This window comes from Phocoena phocoena, chromosome 19, assembly GCF_963924675.1.
Source record: "Phocoena phocoena chromosome 19, mPhoPho1.1, whole genome shotgun sequence".
NCBI classification, from domain to species: domain Eukaryota; kingdom Metazoa; phylum Chordata; class Mammalia; order Artiodactyla; family Phocoenidae; genus Phocoena; species Phocoena phocoena.
In genome coordinates, this window is record NC_089237.1 from 21,320,190 (window position 1) to 21,340,774 (window position 20,585).

The 20,585-nt window shown below is 54.4% G+C and overlaps 2 protein-coding genes and 2 non-coding genes across 4 annotated transcripts in view; all 4 read left to right on the top strand.

Annotated features, from left to right (window-relative positions):
* Nucleotides 1–4,478: 4,478 nt before the first annotated feature.
* Nucleotides 4,479–9,861, top strand: ARL5C (ADP ribosylation factor like GTPase 5C). The gene is given in 7 exon segments (XM_065897751.1): nt 4,479–4,524; nt 5,143–5,203; nt 6,347–6,494; nt 7,205–7,288; nt 7,808–7,921; nt 7,923–7,966; nt 9,813–9,861. Coding segments are annotated over 7 exon segments (546 nt in total).
* A 1,417-nt stretch (nt 9,862–11,278) lies between these two features.
* TRNAC-GCA (transfer RNA cysteine (anticodon GCA)) lies at nt 11,279–11,350 on the top strand. Its single transcript has one exon. It is a non-coding gene; the product is annotated as a tRNA-Cys (tRNA).
* A 659-nt stretch (nt 11,351–12,009) lies between these two features.
* TRNAC-GCA (transfer RNA cysteine (anticodon GCA)) lies at nt 12,010–12,081 on the top strand. Its single transcript has one exon. It is a non-coding gene; the product is annotated as a tRNA-Cys (tRNA).
* A 2,010-nt stretch (nt 12,082–14,091) lies between these two features.
* Nucleotides 14,092–20,585, top strand: part of PLXDC1 (plexin domain containing 1) — a 60,948-nt gene continuing 54,454 nt past the window's right edge. The window contains exon 1 of the mRNA XM_065896938.1: nt 14,092–14,167. Within this exon, the coding sequence (XP_065753010.1) occupies nt 14,092–14,167 (76 nt within the window). The remainder of the gene's footprint in view (nt 14,168–20,585) is intronic.

Below are 20,585 nucleotides of genomic sequence, written 5' to 3' on the forward strand. Positions count from 1 at the left end.
CCTGCTGTCGCCTGTATCCTGCCTCACCCAGCACGCACAAACCATTTCTCCACTCTCATGGTTCTTGTTTTTGGGGTGGTGGACCTGAATGCTCCTGCGCGAAGTGTGTGTGTAGAGGGCAACAGACGTCAGGACCCTCCAGATGAGGGGTTAGCAAACCCAAGGAAAGAGGAATTGGGAAGGCCCACAGGTCGAGTGACTGGCCCATGGTCAACAGGGAGGTGACGGCAAAGCCAGCACTGCTGGGACTGGAGCCCAGTCTGCCTGCCATCGTAGTGCTCCTCCCATTGCCTTTCAATGGAATCGATCTTTCTTTCCTGTGTTTATTCATTGAGCAAACATTTATTGAGCATTTACTATGTACCAGGCACAAGTCTAAGTGGGAGCTACAGACAATTCAGGACAGCACAACGAGCTCTCTGATGTGGGAAGCAGTGGGTCCTGAGGGAACCTGGAAGAGGGGTCCCTGCCTTAACCTGGGGAGATCAGGGGGTGCTTCGTGGAGGAGGTGAGGCTTGAGTGGAGTCTAGAAGCCTGGTTAGGAATTAACCTGGGCAGAGAAGGAGGGGAAGGGTTCAAGGCAGAGGAAATAGGTGACACACATGACACGTTCTTGGCACTTTGCTAGCAAAGTGTGCTCTCAAGGTGGTGGTAAGAGAGGGGTCATCGGGAGTAAGTCACAGGGGCCTTGAGTCACATTAGGGAGTTTGGGCTTTGTCCTCAAGCTGGTGTGCAGAAACTGAAGGACTGTAAGCAGTGATGGTCAGATTGTCTCGGGTGCAGTTTGGAGCATAGATCGGAGGCGGGGGGGCCTAGCTTGGAAACAGCTGCAATGCTCCAGGTGGAAAATGAGGAGGGTTTTCAGTGGAATGGGGAAGGAGGCGGTGGCTGCCAGAGACATCTAGCAGTTACGATTGAGAGCTCTTGGAAAGTGATTGGAGGCAGCTAGTGAGAAAAAAGGGAGGCATCTGGGGTGACTGTGGGTGAGGGTCTTCCCAGACATAGAGGAAGCAGGTGAAAAAACAGGTCAGAGGCAGAAATGATACTTAGCTTTGGACAAGGTGGGTTTAAGGTGCATGTGGGAGAACGTCCAAGAGGAGGAGAGCAGAAAACAGGCTTGGTCTGGGGCTGCACAGAGGAACTCCATCTGCAGTGGACCCTGGTACTTTAAAATCAAAGGCAGGGCTCATGGTACTTTAAAATCAAAGGCAGGGCTCATTAGTTTCAGTTTACAGATAAAGCTCAGTGAGGTTAAGCAGTCTGTCCATAGTAACACAGCCATCAAGCAAGGACAGGAACTGAGATCGGATTTCAAGTTCTGTGGTGTCCGTGACCCCCAAGTCTCGTGCTAATTCCCCTGACCCAGGATGCCCTAGCTTCTGCAAGGGAAGGGGTGCAGGGGAAGAGGAGGCATGTGTCTGAGTATGTTTCTGTCTTCTCTCCACGTGCCTTCTGCCTGAAATTACATTTGCCCAGAACTTGCCAGCAGAGGCATTTCTAGGTGGCTTAGAGATATTGAGAGATGAGGAGAGACTTTTTTAAAAAAATATTTATTTATTTACTTGGCCGCACTGGGTCTTAGCTGTGGCATGTGGGATCTTCAGTGGTGGCATATGGGATCTAGTTCCCCGACCAGGGATCGAACCCAGGCCCCCTGCATTGGGAGCGCAGAGTCTTGGCCGCTGGACCACCAGGGAAGTCCCTGAAGAGAGAGACTCTTGTCTCCTAGTAACCATAAGCCCTCAACCAGCACACAATAAGCACGTTGGTGGTTGTCAACTGGTGAGGATTTCCACAACCGTGAAGTCGGCTGGGACTAGGCCCAGAGAGGCTGGTGCTATGACCGCAGCCACCTCAGGGACTCAGGAACGGAGATGCTGGGGACCCCTCCTATCTTCCTCCCTGACCAGCTGCTTCTGTCTTTTGAGTAGGCTCTACCCTAGAGTGAGCTGAGGTCGGAGAGACTGAAGGTTGCCACCATTGTAAAAGTGAGCGAGGTGAGGCCACCAGGGCCTGGGAGCAGGGTGGAAAGGAGTGTGGTCCCCAGCCCAGTACCCTTGACAGAAATCTTGTCTTAGCCCCGGTAATCACATCCTCAGAGACGTGTGCCTCAGCTCCCTTCTAAGTCAGGCCTTCCAGCCTACTGTCTCTCAGGGTTGTTTTTTGGTGCGTGTATTTGTCTCCCGAACTAGACGGCAAGCTCCATAAGACCCGGACACGGTCTGTTTTGCCTGCTTGGCATGTTCCTAATTCCTGACTCACGTTTGTCGAATGAATGAATAAATGAATGAGTACCGCCTAGGATCCAGGCTCTGGGCCTCACAGCAGAGACAGCTCTCGTCTGTTTACTGAATGTGCTCCAGCCAGCAGAACGTCACTTTCAATTCTGCTATTGATGGTGGGGTCAGGGTGCACTAAGAGGTTCCTTCATGCCTCCCCTCCAGGAAACAGATGGTAAAAATGCTTTAAACATTGCTGCTTCCCCTAGCACCCTCTGCGCCCCTATCCTACTCCACCCAGATGCAGCCCCAGCTCCTTTTTAATGAGGGCTGAAACGGAATCAGCCCAGATGGGCTCTGGTAGTCAGTTCTCCTTCCTTCTAACTCTGGGCACCACCATGGGTGGGATGAAATTTCTGTATTTAGTGAGCTGTTCCCTCTTCTCTCCACAAACTTCCCAGCCTTCCTCAATCCTCTTCAACTTGTGCTCATACTCCTTTTTTTTAATACTCCAAAGGCCATTTCTCAGGCTGTAACTTAACTTACGGCCCTTCAGTCCAATAACAACACATCCTCACTGTGTGCTAGGCGCTGGCTCGGGCAGGGAATGGGGGTGGGGTACACAGATGAGCATGACATGACCCCGCCCTCTGAGACTCACAGTTTTGGGGGTTTTTTGGCCACACCTCATGGGATTTTAGTTCCCCGACCAGGGATCGAACCCAGGCCCTTGGCAGTGAGAGTGTGGATCCCTAACCGCCGGACTGCCAGGGAATTCCCTAGGACTCACAGTTGACTGGAGAAAGCAGACATGCCAGTTATCATCTCAGGGTAGAAAGAAGCCCCATTTAGTTGGAGAACCAGGCCAGGGCTTGGGAAGTAGGTGGCTTTTATGGCGGGCACCTAAAGGGACAGAGGAACCCACCTTTCTGAGGTGGTGAAGGACATTCAGGTGGAGGAAATAGAGAAGCAAAATCATAGTTGGGCCTGTGTGGGCAAGGACCATGGATGCAGAGCATGGGGGGGGATAACCTGCAGACGCAGGTGGGGGTTGCTCATGGTGGCTCTTCAATGTCAGGTGAGGAGACTGATGTGACTCCAGTGGGAGCCATTGAAGGTTTATGAGCTGTGGCGTAGCAGACTCTGAGCTGTGCTTCAGGAAGGTTAATAGGGATGTGTGGAGGATGCTCTGAGTAAAGGGGAGGCAGGGAGACCAGTTAAAGCGTTGTTCCCTCGGGGAAGGGGCGCATTCAGGGGCAGTGGCAGTGGGCTAGGAGTCGAGTCTCCTGTGTGGTGACTGGTCTCTCTTAACCACCCCCTCAGCCTGAGTTCGGTTTGCCTTTTCCCCATGTCTCCTTTTGTCTTCTGGTTTTTCCCAGTTTAAGCGAAGAAGGAAATTCACAAACAGCCACAAGCAGCTCCCCCTTCCTCTCCCTCTTCCAGCCTGGCTCTCTCTTGGCCCAGGCTTTGCTTGGCTGGGTCTTGGTATCCTGGCCCCCTTTGCAGGGTCTCCGGCTGAGAGATCTCTCTTTTTGCTCCGTCACTGTCTTCAGATGCCCACCCTCGGGAATCAGAAAGCTGTGCTGGGGCAGTAGTTTTATCAGTGAACCATAGAAGCAGTACGGCTCTACACCTAGAAGTTGCTCATCACCAAGGGGCCTGCAAAAGGAGGGGACACCTTGCCCTTCCCCAAGGGAACTCACTCTGAGTAGGCCTACAGGACCCACACCGGTGAAACAACTAGAGACCTGTAGAGGGTTGGAATGTTCTCGCAGCTCAGAGAGGATGGGTGGGCTCTGTCTGCTTCACACAGAAGTACAGAAGGCGGGTGGCCTAGGGTTTTGTTTGTCTAGTGCCTCAGACATGGCACTCGGAGAAGGGAGAGCTGGTATCCGATGTGGGCCCCTGTGCTAGGTCTCTTTGATTTGCAGTGGGGAGTAGTCCACCCAGAGAACTCTGGGCTTTTCTCAGGGCGAGGGGGAGGATGTGAAGTCTGGACCCCATTTTCCTTACACCTCCAGGGCTCTGGACATGTAGCTCATTGTCACTGTGAGGTTCATAGCGCCCTCGAGGGGCCAGCGTCCCAGGGGGTTCCCAAGCCCCTTAGGGGACGGACTCATGGGGCGTCCGCAACCCCGTAGGTAAAGCTTGCCCGGCCCTCCGGAGGTGTGTGTGTGTGGGCGGGGCTCCAAGCGCCGGGACTCGACCCGGGCACCCGAAGGCCCCCGAGTCCTATCCCTGTCTGACCCGGGACGTGCCATGGGACAACTGATCGGCAAGTTGATGAGCATCTTCGGGAAACAGGGTAAGGGGCGCACAGGGCATCCGAGCGACCTTTTTGATCCGGCTCCTACCTGTCCGCCCATCCCCCCGATCTGGGGTCGTCTGGGCGGATGTGATGGGGGACCTCGGGCTCGGAGGGTCCTGAGTGGGGTCTCCCCGCCTGCTCCGCAGTCTCCCCTGCCCCTCCCCGCCCACTCTTCGGCGGTCGCGCGCTTCGGTGCGCCCAGGGGCGCAGGGTTGGGCGAGCCTCGTTCCTCCGGCTCAACGCTGTCGCCGGTTTCCTGCGATTATGACTACACGCTCGCTCGGCTCTTTCCTCAGACCCCTTCTCTTGGCAAGCCCTGAGCGCCCCCGACCTTTGGCACAATCGCTTTTCTGGAAATGTGGAGCAGGGAATGTGGGGCTCAGCTCCCATTTCCACTGTTCAGGAGTGGCGCAGGTGTCTCGGCCCGGTGGGAAAGAAACCTGCCCTGTTGTTTTTTGTGGGGGAAGGGGGCGGGGGAGCAGAAGTAGTAAGGTGGGGACAGGCCCCCCAGCCTGCTGGGAACACTTGTCTCCTTCCTGGGAGGCCTGGTGGAGCACACAGTCCCTTGGTCATCGGGTTTGGCCCTGACCCTGCCCTTCCCCCGGATGCGTCCAGAACACAGGGTTATCATCGTAGGACTGGACAATGCAGGAAAGACCTCCATTCCCTACCCGTTGTAAGGGACTCTCGGATGGGGGGCGGGGCTGGGCCTTCCCACCAGACTGACAAGCATTTGGACCAATCACCGGAGCCCTTCCCTGCGTCCTCGGGTTCCCCTGTAGCCAGGAGGATTGACTGGCGGCGGAACCTGGTGTGACCTTCCTGGTAAAGTGGCCGCTCAGTTCAATGACTTCTCGGCCAGGCCTTTGAATCCTGCTCGGTATGAGCAACCCCACTGCTCCCCTCCGTCTACCCCCTACCCCTGCCAAACCTGGTTGCGGGCTTGAAGCTGTCCGAACCTGCCCGATGGTCTCCGTGCTCTTCGCTCCCCCTAGCGTCAGGTCTCTCCTTCTAACTCCTGCACCCCAGTCTTATGTCTTCATTTTCTCCCCCTTCTTCAAACCCAGAAGGTAGGGCCAGCTTTGGGTCTGCCTGGTCTCTGTAGCTCCTGGTCTAGCAGAGTCTGGCACACGTGCTGAGTAATTATCCATCGGAGCTTTTCCCGATATTTACTCTGGATGGCATCTCTTCCTGTTTGGAACCTATTTACTTAGGAAAATTTTCCCCTGAAAAAGTAATATATATATATTTTTTAATTAGAAGAAAAGGGAAATTCAAACAATACAAGCATATATAGTGAAAAGTAAGTTTCCCTCTCACCCCTAACTCCCAGTTTCACTTCCCAGATTTTCCAGAGGCATTCCCTACGTATAAAAACGTGTGTGTTTTCTAAGTCACTTTAAACAAAGCCCCTTTCTGATGGCCCTCACTTATGTCTGTCTCCTTTTTCCGATCCCTTGCTGCTCAAAGTGTGGTCCACAGACCGGCAGTGTTGGCATCATCTGGAAGCTTGTTAGAAATGCAAAATGCTGGGCCGTAGCCCAGACCCACTGGATCACAGTCTGCACTTTAGCAAGACTCCCAGGTGATTCAGCTGCATATTAAAGCTTGGGGAGACTGCTCTAATAAGTCTCCCCTCTCTGGGGTCCAAGCCAGGCAGGACTTGGTCTCACTCCTGTCTGCATTCCCTCATGCCCAGCAGAGGCTCCGTCAACCTGGGCTGAATTGTTCTAAGTTAGATTCAGCCTGACTTCAGGTGGGGGACCAGAGCTGGGAGAGGACTGGGCTGAGCACTTGGTACCCTCTCCTGCCTCCCCAGCCTGAAGAATGAGGCGGTCCCTACATGTCCCACCATCCGTAGCAACGTGGAGAAGATTGTTTTGCAAAAGACCCACTTCTTCATGTGGGACATACGAGGAGAGGAGGCTCTGTGCTCCGCTTGGAACACATACTACTCCAATGCTGACGTGAGGGGGGTGCCTGGGCTTGGAGGAGCTGTGTGATATTAGCCAGTCACTTAACCTCTCTGAGCCTTGGTTGCCCCATTGTGAGATGGAGACCATAATAATGACCTCCCTGGGTCGTGAAAATTAAATAATAAAACAAGAGCTAATTCAGATGTGTCAAATACTTAAGGCAGCGCAAAGCCCGTTAAAATTTTTGAATACTTCCTGGCAGCTTTGTCTGCTTGCTGGCAGCTTTCTGTTTGTTGCCTTGGATGGGGCAGGCCCTTTGTCTCTGGGGGCCTTACTTTCTCATTCCAGCAGCAGCAGAATCCAGTGGTTTCATTCCTGGAGTGAGAGCTGATTTCAAGCTCCAGTACTGCTACTCACAGGCTGTGTGCACACGGGCAAGATACATCACCTCCCTGACCCTCAGTCTCGTAGTTTGTAAATGGGCATAGTAACAGTTCCAGTTCCATGGGGTTGTGATGAGGCCTAAATGGAGTCATGAAGGCCCAGTGCTTTGCATAACCTCTGGCACACAATCAGAAGTTGTGCTCAGTCCACCCTGGGTCTGGATAGAAAAGGAAATTCAAATGGGACTAGGGCAGTGGGGTCTTGAGGATGCACAGTTTGTTTTCTGTGGGACTCACATCAGGGCAGACTGCAGTGAGCAAGGAGACACGTTCATTGAAGGGAAAGCCCATCACTCACAACTCACCCTTGCTGGTCAGTTCATCATCCTTGTGATTGACAGCACGGCCCGGGATCGACTGCTGACCGCTCTGTAGGAGCTGTGTAAGATGCTGGCCCATGAGGTAAGACCCCTGCAGTCGGGAGAGGACCCGGTGTACTAGCTCTGTGACCTCATTCTACTCACTTAGCCTCTCTGAGCGTTATTCCTAATGCCCCAGTCTCTGAGAACCTCCATCCCAGCAGCTTGGGCGGGGCGAGATTATCCCAGATGAAGGGCAATAACACCCTCAGCACAACTGATCACAGAAGCCAGAGTTGCAAGTTCAGGTTCTGACCCCACTTCTCACGCATTGTGGGACCCCAGACAAGTTACTTCACCTCTCTAATCGTCAATTTCCCCAAGTATAAACGGAGAGGATCATCAAATTCCTACCTCCCGAGATCATTGTAAGGATACTGTGAGCTGGCTGAGAGGCATTCCAGGAGCTGTCGGTGTCACTGGATGTGGTTGTTAGTGTTGGGCAGGACCTCCATCCCCACCCCACCTGGGAAAGCAGGGGAGGTAGGGAGGACTCATGGGGCCATGGGAAGGGGGGCTGGATCCTGGCAGGCTGACTGGGGCTGGGTCCCTCTGTCCACAGGCTCTATGAGATGCTTCCGTCCTGATCTTTGCCAATAAGCAGGACGTGAAGGACTCCGTGACCACCGTGGAGATCTCCCAATTCCTCACCCTTAGTGCCATGAAAGACCACCCGTGGCACATGGCACATACAGGGCTGCTGTGCCCTCACCGGGGAAAGGTTAATGGCTGTCCCACCTGGACCTCCAGGGCTTGGCGGGTAAGCAGTGAGCAAGACAGGACAGGGTCCCTGCTCTCTAGGGGTTTGTTCTAGTGGGGATAGAGGTGACACTCCACCTGAACACAAACATTTTAAGTACTGAGAAGTGCTTGAAGAAAGTGAAATTGAATAATAGGGATGGGTTTGCTTTGGCTCTGGTCGTCAGGGACCATCTCTACTAGGAGGTGACTTCTGAGCTGAGACCTGAATGAAAAGACAGCCATGGGAAGACCTGGGGGACAAGCCTTCCAGGCAGGAATCTCTGAGTCCTTTTGGCCTTGAGTTTCCTTGTCTGTAAAGACGAGGGTGATTATACCTGTTCCCTCCCAGAGTTCCTATAGAGAATAAATGATATCATTCATTTAACATTCATTGGGCACCTACAGTCCATCCTCCATATCCATGGGTTCCACATCCTCAACCAACTGCAGATTGAAAATATTCGAAAAAGAAAATGCCAGAAAATTCCAAAAAGCAAAATTTGAATTTGCCGTGTTCCAGCAATGATTTACGTAGCATTTGTATTGTATTTACAACTATTTACATAGCATTTACATTATATTAGGTATTATAAGTAATCTAGAGTTGATTTATAGTATATAGGAGGATATGCCTAGGTTATATGCCACTTTATATAAGGGACTTGAGTATCCGAGAATTTCGGTGTCTGCGAGGATCCTGGAACCAATCCCCCATGGATATGGAGAAATGACTGTACTTTGTGCCAAGCACTGTTCTAGGCACCTGAGAAACAGCAGTGAACAAAACAGACAAAAATCCCTGCCCTTGTGGAGCTTATTTTCCAGTGGGGGTGGGGTGGGAAACAGACAATAGGCAATAAAAATAAGAAAAATATACAGTAAGTTAAAAAGTGATAAGTGTAAAGGGGAAAAATGCATAGGAAAGGGAAGTTGGATGTCTGTTGTGGGGAATGTTGCAGTTTTAGATAAGGTGCCCAGGGAGGGGCTGCTAAGAAGGTAGCTGCTTAAACACCTGAAGGATGTGTGAGAGCTGGGTCATGGTCCTACAGAAAGGACCTCGAATCAGGCCTGGAGAACTCCCCTTCCTCTTCCCTCTCAAGTGGAGTCACAGCAGGCTGGGGGCATGGATGCCCAGTTGAAGAAGGGGAGACTTTAGGCAGGCCAGCCCAAGGAACCACACATTTCTGGCAGTGTCCTTGCCGACTCCTGGGTCAGGAGGACCCCCTCCCCCAAACCACAGTTGGTTCAATTCAATCGGCATTTTCTAAGTAACCCCCATGTGCCAGGCACTGTGCCAAGTGATACAGACATGACCAAGAGTCTACTCCTTCTCTGGGGTTGCTCACAGTATAATGGAAGAACTTGCTTATGGAGCCTCTTCCCAGGCCTTTGAGGCCACCCTGGTACTGACCCAGTGATGGAGCGAGTGGGAAGGGGGCACTGGAGCCTTGCGCAAAGACATTGCTAAGGTGGGTCTCCAGGCCTCTTCCTCAAAGAAGCCCTCCCTGACTCCCAGACATCCGGAGGCCTCTGTACATCTCCTTTCTAACCTTTGTCACAGTACGTAGTTACAGAATTGTTTGATCATTTGTTTAATATCTCTCTCCTCTGCTAGACTGTAAGCCCTAGAGGGACGTCTGTTTTTTCACCAGTAACCTAGCACAGTACCTGATACATGGTAGGTACACAGTCCGTTTATATTTGTTAACCGCACACAAAACTGGATATAAATTTGGTCGTTCCATCAGTCAGCAGGGGCTGGGGGCTGGGGAGGCCATCACCCTCACGGGATATGTTGACCCTTGCCTGTTCCTCTGTCTCTGCAGGCTGCCTGCCGGGCTTCAGTGGCTGCAGTCTTGGGCCACTGTCAACTGATGTCAGCCTGAGGCCAACCAGAATCTTTGAGGGTTTTGCATGGACGATATGGGTGGAAAACCCAAATGACTATTTGTTATTTTTCTGTGATTCTCCGGTGGGACCAGGGGCAGCTATGGACAGGGAGATTGCCACTATCCACCCAACCCCCACTGAGGAGCCAGACTGAGCACCCTGAATTGCTGCAGACAGGACAACTGTAAAAGCTGCCCTTCACTCCATCCTTCTTGGAGACACCAGGGAAGCTGTTGGATGTGCTGGGGGATTAGGAAGTGGAGCCCCCTCCCCTCAGCCCTCAACCTCTCTGTAGGAAAAATGGAGGACAGAGTAAGAAACCCTGGAATTTTTCTTTATTTCCTAGAACCCTAACCCTAAGCCCCTCACCCCCTACTCCAGCTTTCTGGCCCCTTAGCCATCTTTGTCTCCTACCCTTTGATCAGAGGAGATTCCAGAAAGGTGAAGGGGTCGGCTCAGGGGAAGGAGGGCAGAACCAAAGGCTGGGAGGGGAGAGGGCAGAGGACAGGACCTTCGGGCCAGGGACAGTCCCTCACACTGCAGGGACTTCTACTCCTCCCTCACCCTCCCATTCCCTCCGACCACACCTTCACTCCCAGTGTCCTTCCAGTGTGAATCCTACTCCTCCCAAATATCTCAGATTCCTCCTAGAGCATTTGCTTTTCTTGTCTTTTTGTAGTGATTTTTTTCACACTGTAGTAGGAATTTTATGAAGGTGTAATAAATGTCATTGAAAACTGCTCACCTCTTATTTCTTCTTCTGCTTGTGCCTCAGACTGGCTTTTGGTTTTCATACAAAGCTCTCAGGCAGGGGAAATCCACCTTGGAAGTAGAGGGGGGCTGCCTCAAGGGTCTGTCTGGCTAGGGGACTGGCTCTTTGGTCCTGGGCTGTACAGCCCTCTGCCAGGTGACTGATACCGCACTTGCCAGGACTCAGAGCTCTGGGCTCTACCTGGGCCTAGGGGAAAGAGTGGTTTGATGCTAACTCATGGAGGAGGGGAGGAGGGGCCCTTCAGGGTTGGAAAAGCCTAGGGGTCCTATCAAAGCAGAGCTGGAAACAGGATGGAAACCCAGGCTACCCATCTGTGTACAGGGAGCAGTGCTATTACCCCAGAAGACCTGGGATGGTCCTGAGATCAGTGGGGTCTCTTCCCTTCCCAAGTCAGGTAGTGACATCTCTGTGAGAGGCTGGACACAGATATAGAGGGCTCAGGATCTTTTTAACCTTGTGGTTTACATAAGGCGTGATTGTGGAGAAAGAACTCAGGAATTCTAAACATTGCCGTTCAGATTCTATTTTCCTTTCACTAGATTATTTTCAAAGAGAAACACAATAGTTCAAAGGTAATATCATCCCCGTATTCCACGGAAATTCATTCTCACTGGAGGGTAGTGGGAGGATGGGGGTATAGCTCAGTGGCAGAGCATTTGACTGCAGATCAAGAGGTCCCCGGTTCAAATCCGGGTGCCCCCTCTCTATGCAAGACTTTTCGCGTTTTCTTGGTCTTGCATTGCACACGTTGAAGTTTACTTACAAACGCGAGGGGAAGGATCCTCCAGCACTGCTGACCCGTTTTGCAGTCGGGCGTGGGTGGAGTGGAGTCCCCGGCCCTGCCAGATCACGTCCTCAGTCTGCTGGTAGATTGTACAAAGGCCCACTCTCGTAATGGTAGGGTGGAAGCGGGAGCACCCGCAGGTGGCCCTGCCCGGGGACCCCAGTTGCTGTTGGGAACAAGAGAAGCTGAGTCTCTAAGGGCCGGGCTCGGGCTAGGGAAGGAAGGCCGAGAGGAGTCTACGAGAGCGTGTAGGATGGAGAAGTGGGCGCCAAGAGAAACGCTAAGGGAACTCTAGCAGGGCAGGAAAGGGGGACCCAGGCCCAAAGGAAGGCCCCTGAAATGGGGGATCTCTAGGGACTTCCCCTCCCACATTCTCAAACAGCAAGTTTCTTACATCATTAGAATTCTTTAGTTCAGAGCTTCAGGAAACAAACCCTGCACCCAGATGAGTAATCTCTTGAGATTCATTTTCTCTCCATCTCATGTAAACATTGGACCTCACCTCTGTTCTCGCGTCCAGCACAGCGCCTGCGCTAGAGAAGCACTAACAAGTCATCTGCCTACCGTTGCCAGCAGAGGGGGTATAGCTCAGTGGTAGAGCATTTGACTGCAGATCAAGAGGTCCCCGGTTCAAATCCGGGTGCCCCCTCAGTGCCTTTTTAAAGGCACCGGACCCCGATTCTCTAGCAACAATTTTCTTTACAGCTTTTTTTTTCCTTCCACAATTTTGCGTTGACATTTCCTTCGCCACCTTTATTTTGGGCAGATGAGGAGCGGCGAGAGTACGAAATACAGGAATTCTAGAGCAGTGGCTCTCGAAATGTGGTACGGAGAACAGCACCACCACCTGGGAACGTGTTAGAAATGCGGATTCTCGTCCCTATCTCTATTGAGCTTGGGGGTGGCCCCAGAAATCTATGTTTTAATAAGCCCTCCAGGTGATTCTGATGTACACTCAAGTTCTAGAAGCTTACATTAAAAAAAATTACAGGTCGTTTGCTTCTAATTATTTCCAAGTTGCTATTTCAGCCTGAGTTCTTATTAAGAGACCTTTTAAAACAGACCGCGGGACATCCCGGACGGGGGAATGTACAAATAAATCAGTGCCGGAGCTGGAATTTCGTCCTGGGAACCTTTCACTTTGACCTCTCGGAAGGTAGGGGCAAAGACTTGTGAACCTGCCCGTCTGGAGTAGGAGGTCGCGGGCAGCTCCAGGCCAGGACCAGAAAAGTGAGGAAAACCGCAGAACAGGCGCGTTGCGGCTCGTCATATGCCCACTAGAGGGCAGCAAGAAGCTGCAGCTGGAAGCAGCAGTCTTTTTGATCCTGAGAATCGGCAAAATAGCAATTTAAATGAGACAACAAGAAGAACTTACAGATAGGCCTTGTCTTGTCCCATCGTAATTGAATAGAGGCCTTAGGACTGGAGGAGGTCGCTTCTGGGACCCTGGGTCCTGAGGAAGGAGGAACTGGGATTCTGAAAGATTAGAGAGTCTTTAGGACCCCAGCCCCGTATATGTCAGGGCGCCCCCCTCGCCCCTCTATCTCCCTCCATCCAGCGCTCGAGTTTCTTGCTGTCGTACGAGGTAGGTCGGGGAGGGAAGAGGCACCTCCGTGTCCTGACCTGATTCCCTGCCGTCTACTAAATATCCTGAATTGCAGGTATTTTATTCTGTTGTGGTAGGAAAAAAAGGCGGGGGGGGGGGATCTATCCCCAGAGCCTGCTACAACGTGGTGGCAGTTGGGCTGAGACATTTCCTTGCTCTGGGACTGGCTTTGAAGATTGACTGGGTCGGGCCCTGAGGAGGCCTGCGGTCCCCGGAGAGGAGGCAGGCCTCGGTTACCTCCTGGGGGTGGGAAGGGGTCCAGGTTATTTCAAAGTAGGGGTGAGCCAGGCCCCCTCCACCTCCATGTCTGCTGGGCTGGGGGGCAAGACAATGGGGACAAGGCAATTGTCTGCTGGCAGTGGGTGATGGGGGTGGGATAAAGTGGAGAGGAGCCACGGGAGGGCGTGGAATTCAGGCCTCTGCTGCAAGGGGAGATTCTGGGGTGGGGGTGGGCATCAGAAACCCACACAACTCCGTGGAACAGCCCAGAAAGTCGGGAAGCCTGGTGGAGCTGGGTCGGGGGGTGGGTGGTAGGAGCTCATGGTCCGAGGAAGAGGTCTGGCCTCTCGAGCCTTTTCTCCACCGCTTTCCCCCGGGGAGTCAGAAGGGGAAGGGAGGCAGGAGCTAAGGTGCGGTGTGGGGGTAGCTGGTACTCTTCGGGGGTTCTTCCAGCCCGAGGGTCCCCCGCCCTGTCCCCCTCCTGCGTCCGCTGCCCCCCCTCCCCCCGCCTAGGGAGCGGCCGCGGGAGCTCTCGGGGAGCGCTCGCGCAGGGCTGGGAGGGCTGGGGAAGCCTCAGGGAGAGCTCTGGAAGCGCCGCGCCCCCCCGCCCCGCCCCGCCCCCTCCCCGGTCCCGGCTCCGGGAGGCCGCGCTGCTCGCTCGCCGCCCGCTGGCGCTTCGCCGCTCTCGCCGCTCTCGCCGCTCGCCGGCCCCGCGCTCCGCCGCCGCTCCGCCGCCGCTCCGCCGCCCACTCCTCCGCCTGCCAGCCCGGGAGACCGCGCCGCCAGAGCCCGGCCGGGGCAGCTGCGGGCCGGGGGCGGGCCCTGGCCCCCACCATGCGGGCCGAGCTCTGGCTCCTCGTGTTGGTGCTCAGAGAGGCTGCCCGGGGGCTGAGCCCCCAGCCCGGAGCAGGTAGGACTGGCCGGAGTTGGCTGAGGTGGATCGGGGCGGGGGGTCGGGGGGCAGGTAGGCGGGCGTGGGCATGGGAAGGTACCGGCATGCTGGCGATGTTTGGGGCGCCGGGGGGTCGTGTCTGCGGGAGGCCGGGTGCCCTGTGGACTGTGGCAGGTGGACAGGGACCCCACTTTTCTAAACACACAGGATGTATGAGTGAGGGAGGAAGCGTCAGACACTGATGCCCCGAGCTCTCCTTCCCTCCTGGAAGGACACTGGAGGGACCCTAGTAGAGTGGGATCTATAAGGCAGTGGGCTCTGGCCCCAAAGGGGGCAGTGGGCGAGACATAGGGACCCCTGGTCACACCGGATGAGGCTGAATTCTGATGAGATGCGGAGTCTGGGGTGCCTCCTGTCCCAGTTTTGCCTCCTTTTTCTTTTCCCTGCCCCCACTCCCAAGCTGACCCAGGCTGGGGGCTGGGTGGGAGCAGCCAGGAGGATGGAGGAGACCCAGCATCTTTCCTCCAACAAGGGCACTAGGGGCCTGACGCCTTCCTCTCTCCGTTTGGTACTTGGAGAGCAGGGCCCAGAAAGAAGCAACTTGCCGCTACCCCACCCCCAGCCTCCAGGGTCCTCCTGTCACTCCTGCTCTGCTCTGCCCTGGTGGTCCTTTAGCTTCTCTGGCTCTAGACCGGGGGGTGGGGGTGTCCTATCTTGCACACAGCAGTTCTCTACGATCATCGCTCTCACGTGGAAGTCCTTTCTGAGACCTACCTTGAGTCCCTGCTGTTATAAAAGGAGAACCATTTTTCAACAAGTAGTTTTACATTCTCCTCTTTCCTCCTCATGTACATAGAACTTCTCTGGGGCTGGGGAGGTGGGTAATTGCAGTCAAGCCTCTTGACAGAGAGAATTGGGAAGATAGTACTCCATGCCTCACTGGCATGCATGTCCCCCAGATGGATGGAGCAGGTGGAGGGTTTGGCGAGGGTGATGCTGTAGTTGGGCTGCTGTGTCTCAGGGGTGTGCTGTCATCAGGCAAAGCGTCAGTGACAGTGTGCTTGACTTTAATGATCCCTGAACGTAGGTGAGGCAGGCCTGGGTCCCTGTTGAGAAGGAGGGTGTGGGCAGAGGACAGTGGAGGCTGATATGGCAAGAAGCTGCTGGTGAAGAGCCACCAGTTTTCAGAGAGACCACGCAGAGAGACTTGGTTTCTAGTCCCAGCATCTCACTTGCTGTGTGACCTCGAGCAAGTTACTTTCCTTCTCTGGGCCTATTTCCTCCCTTATAAAGTGAGGCTGTGGGCAAAATTTTTAACTCTTGGTGGTGGGATTATGAGAGATCTTTTTTCTTTTTTAATGTTTGTCTTTCCTTTTCAGATTTGTTAGGATGTGGATGGGGTAATTGAAAACAATTTTTTAATCTCAATATAAAAAGGAATGGGTTGGACAGGTCAATTTTTGAGGTCCTTTGCAAACCCGACCTGGTGGGATCTTCTGAACTTAGGATGTGACTGGGTGGGTGAGAGACGGCTCTGAACCTGACTGAGTTGGGAGAACCATGGAGAGGGCTGGGGAAGGGGGCATTGGGAGGAGACAAGGATGTGCTGGGCCATGGGGGCCAGACCCAGGCCTGGCTGAGGGCTGCCTCTTCAGAGTTGGGTTGGAAGAGTAGATACCCTGGGAGGTCAAAAAGAGGGGGCAGACGGAGATTTGAATCACATCTCTCAGTAGAGGACACCCTGTCTCCTCGGCTTTGACAGACATTCAGCCAGGAGAAATGGACTTTCTCTGCAGCAGGAGAGATTGGTTAGACCTAAGGAAGCTCTAAGAAGCCAGCGGGGGCAGCTGTTACTCCCAGTGCTGTGCTTTTTTCACAAGGGAAGGCTGGATTTGAGGGGGGCCCTGTGTGGAGGCAGAGGGATGTCTTCTGGGGAGAAGAGGTGTGCGGTGGGACATTCTGGGGGAGGGTTGCTCCAAATGGTGGTGGAGCCCTGGTGATGATGAAAGGGCAGCTGGGAGCTGGACCTGAGGGGTGCTGCCATCCAGCCCCAAGGCTCCAAGTCTTCCGCGCTGCGGTGGGGATGGGCTCAGGAGGGAGCTGAGATCTCCCCTCCCACTTGATGAATTGGCTTGGTTAGTGGAGCTTTGAAACTTCGTCTATCATTAAAATGGGAGCAGGAGAAAGATGAGGGACCCAAAGGTATAGTCAGGTGGCGAGACCAGCAGAGGCTGATAGACAGACAGATGGACAGACAGGAAGATACTGGGGTGCACAGGGGGAGCGTGGGGGTGGTGGCACTCAGGGTCTGGTCCAGGGGAAACCGGAAGTGCCTACAGCAGACAGAGAAGGAAAAGGCAGCTGGACGTGACTTCCTGGCTGTCAGGAGACCAGGGCCAGCACCGACCCCTGGTGACCCTGGCAACTTCCTCCTTTCTCTGACCCTTGGTTTCCCCATCCATAAAATGAGGTTTGGACCAGATTGCCTCTAGGGCCCCTTGAAGCTATGACTCTGCTTCCGGCCTCCTCCTTGCTCACCAGGGACCTCCAAGCAGAGTGAGACTGAAATCCAGATTTCTCACAGTGGCCGTCGAACAACCCCTCCCCACCTCCACCCCTGCTCTCACTCTGCCGGCGGCCATCCCCCAAAACCCTCAGGCTGCTGTCCCCTGGGATCTGTCCCCTGGCTTCTCTTCATCCAGGTCTCCATCAGCTCAAGGGCCACCTCTCAGAGAGGCTCACCCTGAGGGCTCTGTCCAGAGTAGCAACAATCCCCAGCCCTCTCGTCTTTCTGTTTCCCTCACAGCCCTTCTCACTACCTCACGTTGTCTCATTTGCTGAATTACTCATTTTGTGTGTCTTTCCCAACTAGAATCTTCATGGGCATGGGGGTTGTGTCTGCCTGTTCCCTGTTATTGCCCCAGCACCCAGCACGGTGCCTGGCACACAGTAGGGTCTCAATAAACATGTACTGAGTGAGTGAATGAATCAGAGGGGGTCACAGACCCCAGTCTGTCCCTTTGAGAGAAACTCAGAGAGGCAAACTCTTCTTTTCTCCTCTCCTCCCCCCTTTTCTTCTGAGCTACTGGCCATCTCTCCCTGCCCCTTCCTCATGCCTCCCTCTCTCTCCCCAGATCAGGGTCCTCAGTGGGTTTCTGCCTGCCAGCAGGAGGGGAGAGGATGCAGTTGGGGACTTTGTAACTGAGGGGCAGGATTTCAGCTCAGGGTCTGGAGCCTTCCCCGGGCCCCTCAGAAAGTTGGTCCTCATGTGAATCCCAGGAAAGCAGGAGGACTCTGCTGGGTGCTTTGTGCACATTATTTTATTTAAGTCTCAAAATGACTAGCCCGATGTAGGTTTTATCATTTCCATTTTCCAGAGGAGGAAACTGAGGCTCAGAGAGATTATGCAGTTTGTCCAAAGTCATAGTCAGTAAGCGATAGATTCAAAGTTCAGTCTCAAGCTTGTCCGATTCCAAACCTGTGCTTTTCTTTTATAACTTCCCGCTGTGGAGCACAGGCTCTGGACGCGCAGGCCCAGCGGCCATGGCTCACGGGCCCAGCCACTCTGCGGCATGTGGGATCCTCCCGGACCGGGGCACGAACCCGTGTCCCCTGCATCGGCAGGCGGACTCCCAACCACTGCGCCACCAGGGAAGCCCCCAAACCTGTGCTTTTATTGCTCTGATACTACAGGGAGGGTTTCTGGTGAGGCTGTGCCACGAGGGAAGAGTCTTTTCAACCCTGTGGGTTGCAGGTACTCAGGACATTTAAGGATGCCTCCTTCCCTCCCTCCCTCCCTCCCTTCCTCCCTCCCTCCCTTCCTTCCTCCCTCCCTCCCTCCCTCCTTCCCTCCCTTCCTCCCTTCCTTCCTCCCTCCCTCCCTCCCTCCTTTCCTTCCTTCCTCCCTCCCTCCTTTCCTTCCTTCCTTCCTCCCTTCCTCCCTCCTTCCCTTCCTCCCTCCGTCCCTCCCTCCCTCCGTCCCTCCCTCCCTTCCTCCCTCCCTCCCTCTCTCCCTCCCTCCCTCCCTCCCTCCTTCCTTCCATCATCCATGTGTGCTTGATGAGCATCTGCTCTGTGTCAGGCACCTAGAGCCTGTGGTGGCACAGGTAGCAGCAGTATGTCAGGATCAGGGCTGGGATGGTGCATGTAGCATTTGGGGTGAGGGGCAGAAATGTCAGAGGAGGCACTGGGAAGAAGTGACATCTCATGAGACTTGAAGGATGAGCAAGAGCTCATCAGGAGAAAGATTTATTTATGGAGCAGAGTGATCTAGGATGAGAAAATTGCATGTGTGAAGCCTCGTGGCCAGGGAGAGTAGGGCTGCGTCCTGCAAAGGGCTTTAGGAAGATGGGAGGCTGGAGAAGCCAGCAGGGATCCCGTCATGAAGGGGCTCAAGTGCTGAGTGGAGGAGCTGGGCTTTCAGCCGAAGGGTCATGGCGAGAGGGGAGCATGGGAGAGATGGAATGAAGTTTGTCCTCTGGACAGGATGCTCTGGCTGGCGTGTGGGATACTGGCCCAAGGGCATTAAGGGTGGGGGCTGAAGTTGCCACCAGGAAAGAGGTGACGGTGGCCAGGACTGAGTGGTGGCCATGAGGCTGGAGTGGCAAGCTTGTGTGATGCATGGGATGAAGGTGGCTTGGCCCAGGCGCTGGGATTGCGTGACCAGGCCTTGTGAAGTCAGCCTGTTGCTTTTTGCCCTGGAGCAGGGCAGGGGCACCAGAAGAGGGTTGGGGCCCTACCACTGGGCCGTCCCCCTGCATTCCAGGGGCTACAGTCTGCCAGAGAAGCTCCCAGGTTCGGACCCAATGGCACCCAGTGCATTCTGCCCTGGGGCTGCCCCTGCACCTTGGGACACAGCCTGGCATTGCCGGTCACCTCTTGTACTTTCTGTGGTCTGAGCAGAGCCTGCACTTTTTCTGTGCCTGAGTGCAATTCCTGTCCTGGACTAGTTGTGTGACCTGGGGAGATTCCTTAATGTCCTCGTGCCTAGGTTTCCCAATTTGTAAAATAGATCTAAAACTAGCACCTCTCTCATAGGGTGACTGTGAGGGTTAAATGAGTTAGTGGGTTTAAAGCCCTTGGAATAGTACCAGCACAGAGTAACCATTCTCTAAAAGTCAGCTGTTGTTTTTATCATTACTGTCACTATTGTGACATCCCACTAGACTGTATGCCACTTAGGGCCATGGGTGGTGGAATGGATGAATACATGACTAGCGTATGCTCCGGAAGCTTCTTGCTGGGAAGAGGGAGCTCTCCAGTGCAAGGCAGAAGGCAGAGCAGGGGGTGGCTGAGGGTTGGATAGGTGTGTAACATGTGTGTGAGCCTGCAGGAGGAGGGCCCAGGCCTTCAGGCAAGTGTGTGTGTGCATGTGGGCCCCAACACACACACGTGAGCAACCAGCCATGTTGGCCCCTTCTGCAGGCGGAAGGGGTGGTGTCCCATCCTAGCCAACTGGGAGGGGGCAGGGTGTCGGGGGTTGGGAGGGCAAGATTCAGGGTTAGGACAGAGTAGGCCAAGGCTCCTCGGCAACCTCCCTCTGTCCTGCGCCCCTGTCTCCTTCCTGGACGCTTTGCCTTTGGTCCTGACCCTGAGCATCCCTGTTTATACCATTAACTTTTTTTAAAAAATCAATTAATTAATTTATTTATTTTTGACTGCGTTGGGTCTTCTTTGCTGCATGCAGGCTTTCTCTAGTTGAGGTGAGCAGGGGCTATTCTTCCCTGTGGTCCACGTGCGGTGGCTTCTCTTATTGTGGAGCACGAGCTCTAGGCACGTGGGCTTCCGTAGTTGTGGCACGCGGGCTCTAGAGCGCAGGCTCAAGTAGTTGTGGCGCATGCTCTGTGGCACGTGGGATCTTCCCGGACCAGGGCTCGAACCCGTGTCCCCTGCATTGGCAGGCGGATTCTTAACCACTGCGCCACCAGGGAAGCCCCTCCTTGTTTACAAAACCTTCTCGTTTATTTTTCTTCCTTGATGCTCGTGGTGGCCTGTGCCACAGGCATGATTGTCATCCCCATGTTCGTGATGAGGAAACTGAGGCTCAGAGAGGTAAACTGATGGGTCCAAGGTCACACAGGTTGTGGTGGCAGGTGTGCCCTCCCTGGCCCCAGCTCTGGCTAGGCCCCTCTCCCTGCCCTCTCCCCAGGCCTCAGGCCCCCACCATCCAGGCTCCCTCCTCTCTCGGTTGCAGGACTGTGATGCCTGCAGATCCCCAGCATCCCTTTCTGGGCCAGCTGAGCTCCTCTGCTTGCTCTGCACATGCTCCTTTCCTGTTCTGGTTCCTGCCCAGGCCTGAGGGCTGCTTGCAGGAGGACCCAGGGAGCTGGGCAGAGCAGCCCAGCATAAATAGTTCTGCCACCAGGGGCAGCTGTGGGCCCCACCCGAGAGCGGCAAGACAGCCCTGGCCTGGGGTCTGGGCCACAGGCAGGCTGCC